General features: G+C 61.8%; 1 protein-coding gene across 1 annotated transcript; it reads left to right on the forward strand.

Annotated features, from left to right (window-relative positions):
* Positions 1–517: 517 nt before the first annotated feature.
* LOC123141646 (growth-regulating factor 10) lies at positions 518–1691 on the forward strand. Its single transcript, XM_044560736.1, has 3 exons — positions 518–737; positions 832–1104; positions 1209–1691. The coding sequence occupies exons 1-3, from the start codon at positions 659–661 to the stop codon at positions 1502–1504; spliced, it is 648 nt and encodes a 215-aa protein (XP_044416671.1). The 5' UTR covers positions 518–658; the 3' UTR covers positions 1505–1691.
* The last annotated feature ends 415 nt before the right edge of the window (positions 1692–2106 follow it).

Raw genomic sequence — 2106 nt, forward strand, 5'->3', positions numbered from 1 at the left:
TGTGCGTCCTGCCCGTCCGCGCGCTGTCCATTTCACCCCAAAAGCGGCGCAAACTTGGACCGGGAATGGGTCAAAAACGGTCAGAAAACGAACAAAAGTTTGTTTGCTCCCGCGCGCCGAGCCGTTTGGTTCGTCTGTTTTACCTCACCTCAAACGAACGCACCGGACAAGATGAGGTCGTGCGGTGGAGTTGACCTGACGAATGATGACAAACTGCGCGCGGACAGCGTGGTCTGGATGTTTGCGGAGGAGGTCCTGTTGGCCACACCCCAGCTGACGTGGGCACCTCATTTTCACGAAGTCACGCGGTGGTGCCCGTCCAACGCTGAAATGAATGCAAAAACACGAGCATACGGGCTAAAAAAACATGCGTGTCGTCTCCCTGCGCCGCGGCACCAGGGCCCCCGCCATGCCGTGCCAGCTTCGCGCTCACGCGCGTCCACCACAGTTCTACGCCCTCTGCATCCCGCCAGTTTGACAGTTACCGTTGCCTGAGCACAGAACTTACCGAGCGAGCAGCCATCACGCATAAATATATCCACACTGCATAACACTTCCTCTGACAAAAGCACTGACGCTTCCCGCACCGTCTCAAGAGTCGAGAACACTCTCCCTCCATAGTCTTCGAAACCAACAAGGCGCACGCCGGAATCTTCTCATGGCCGACGAGAAAGAAGCCGACTCGCTGCAGCCGCCGTCCAAGCAGCCCCGCCTCTCCTCCGCCGACTCGAACGCCGGTACGTGCAGCCACACCAGGAAAGCTGTAAGAGCAAGCGGCTTGTGTTCACCTGAAGATGTTGAGTTGTTCGATGTGTTGTTGTTGCCTTGTAGGTGCGGTGACGATGGCGGTCTCGTCGCCGCTGGGTCTTGGCCTCGGCCTGGGACTCGGCGGCGATAGCCGCGGCGAGCAGCAGGCCTTCCAAGCACGGGCAGCCGCGGCGGCGGCGAAATCGGCGCTGACGTTCATGCAGCAGCAGGAGCTGGAGCACCAGGTGCTCATCTACCGCTACTTCGCGGCGGGGGCGCCCGTGCCGGTGAACCTCGTGCTGCCCATCTGGAAGAGCATCGCCGCCTCCTCCTTCGGCCCGCACCGCTTCCCCTCCCGTACGTGCCACGACACAAACGAAAAAAGATCTCTGTGTTTCCTATGCCATCCCGTGCAGTGTCGGTGGGCTGTTCGATGAGTTGTTCGTCATCTTGAATGGCAGTGATTGGGCTTGGGAGCCTGTGCTTCGACTACCGGAGCAGCATGGAGCCGGAGCCCGGGAGGTGCCGCCGCACGGACGGCAAGAAGTGGCGGTGCTCCCGCGACGTGCTGCAGGGGCACAAGTACTGCGAGCGGCACGTCCACCGGGGCCGCGGCCGTTCAAGAAAGCCTGTGGAAGGAGCCCCCGCAGCCCCGGCGCACAGCGGCAGCAGCACCACCGCCCCGCCCCGCGCCATCGGCTTCTCCCCCGCCGGCATCCTCCACGCCACCCACAGCGCCGCCGCGCGCGCCACCTGAGGCCGACGGCCTCGTCCCATCCCCACCGCGTCCGTCCGTCCGTCATGGCGCGTCGGCGTGGGGCAAATTCGTGCAGAAACGAAATCCGCTGGGATTTTGTCGCGTCGTGTAACTTTTTCTTGGGCAGCTTTTCAAACTATAAACCTGCTGAGTTCGATGGCATGCGTCCCTGTGCGTGCGCCTGTGACACATGTGTGGCAGGCAGGCGATTGTTTTTCTCGTCGTGTTGGGTTGTGGGGGTCGTGCCGCGGTGGCGGGGTGACCGGAGGGAGTGGTTTCTTCTGGGGCTCCGCTTTGGGACAGTCCGCAGGGCTGTAGCTTTGCAGGCACTGACCTGTGGCAGAAGACGGTGGCTCGGGCAGAGTGAGGCATTGGATGCTGCACGCTGGCCTTGGCGTGGCGCAGTGGCCCCGCGGCCCGACGCAGAGTGCCGCGCCGCACCGTCTTGCTCCCTTTGCCGCATGGGAACGGCCATTGGTGAATCCCTGATCGGAATGGATGTGCACACGACACTATGTGCCCGACGTGCAGCCGATAAATAATCTTACACCGTGAGATGCTTTAGGGACGAAAGTACCGATGGCTGGATGGGAAACCTAAAA

This window comes from Triticum aestivum, chromosome 6D (genome assembly GCF_018294505.1).
Source record: "Triticum aestivum cultivar Chinese Spring chromosome 6D, IWGSC CS RefSeq v2.1, whole genome shotgun sequence".
Lineage (NCBI taxonomy): Eukaryota > Viridiplantae > Streptophyta > Magnoliopsida > Poales > Poaceae > Triticum > Triticum aestivum.

What these genes read in the sequence shown, in the direction of transcription:
- LOC123141646 (XM_044560736.1), top strand. Translation starts at nt 659, where the DNA reads ATGGCCGACGAGAAAGAAGCCGACTCGCTGCAGCCGCCGTCCAAGCAG. An exon ending in CTCCGCCGACTCGAACGCCG is followed by an intron (nt 738 to 831) that starts GTACGTGCAGCC and finishes GTTGCCTTGTAG; the next exon opens with GTGCGGTGACGATGGCGGTC. An exon ending in CCCGCACCGCTTCCCCTCCC is followed by an intron (nt 1,105 to 1,208) that starts GTACGTGCCACG and finishes CTTGAATGGCAG; the next exon opens with TGATTGGGCTTGGGAGCCTG.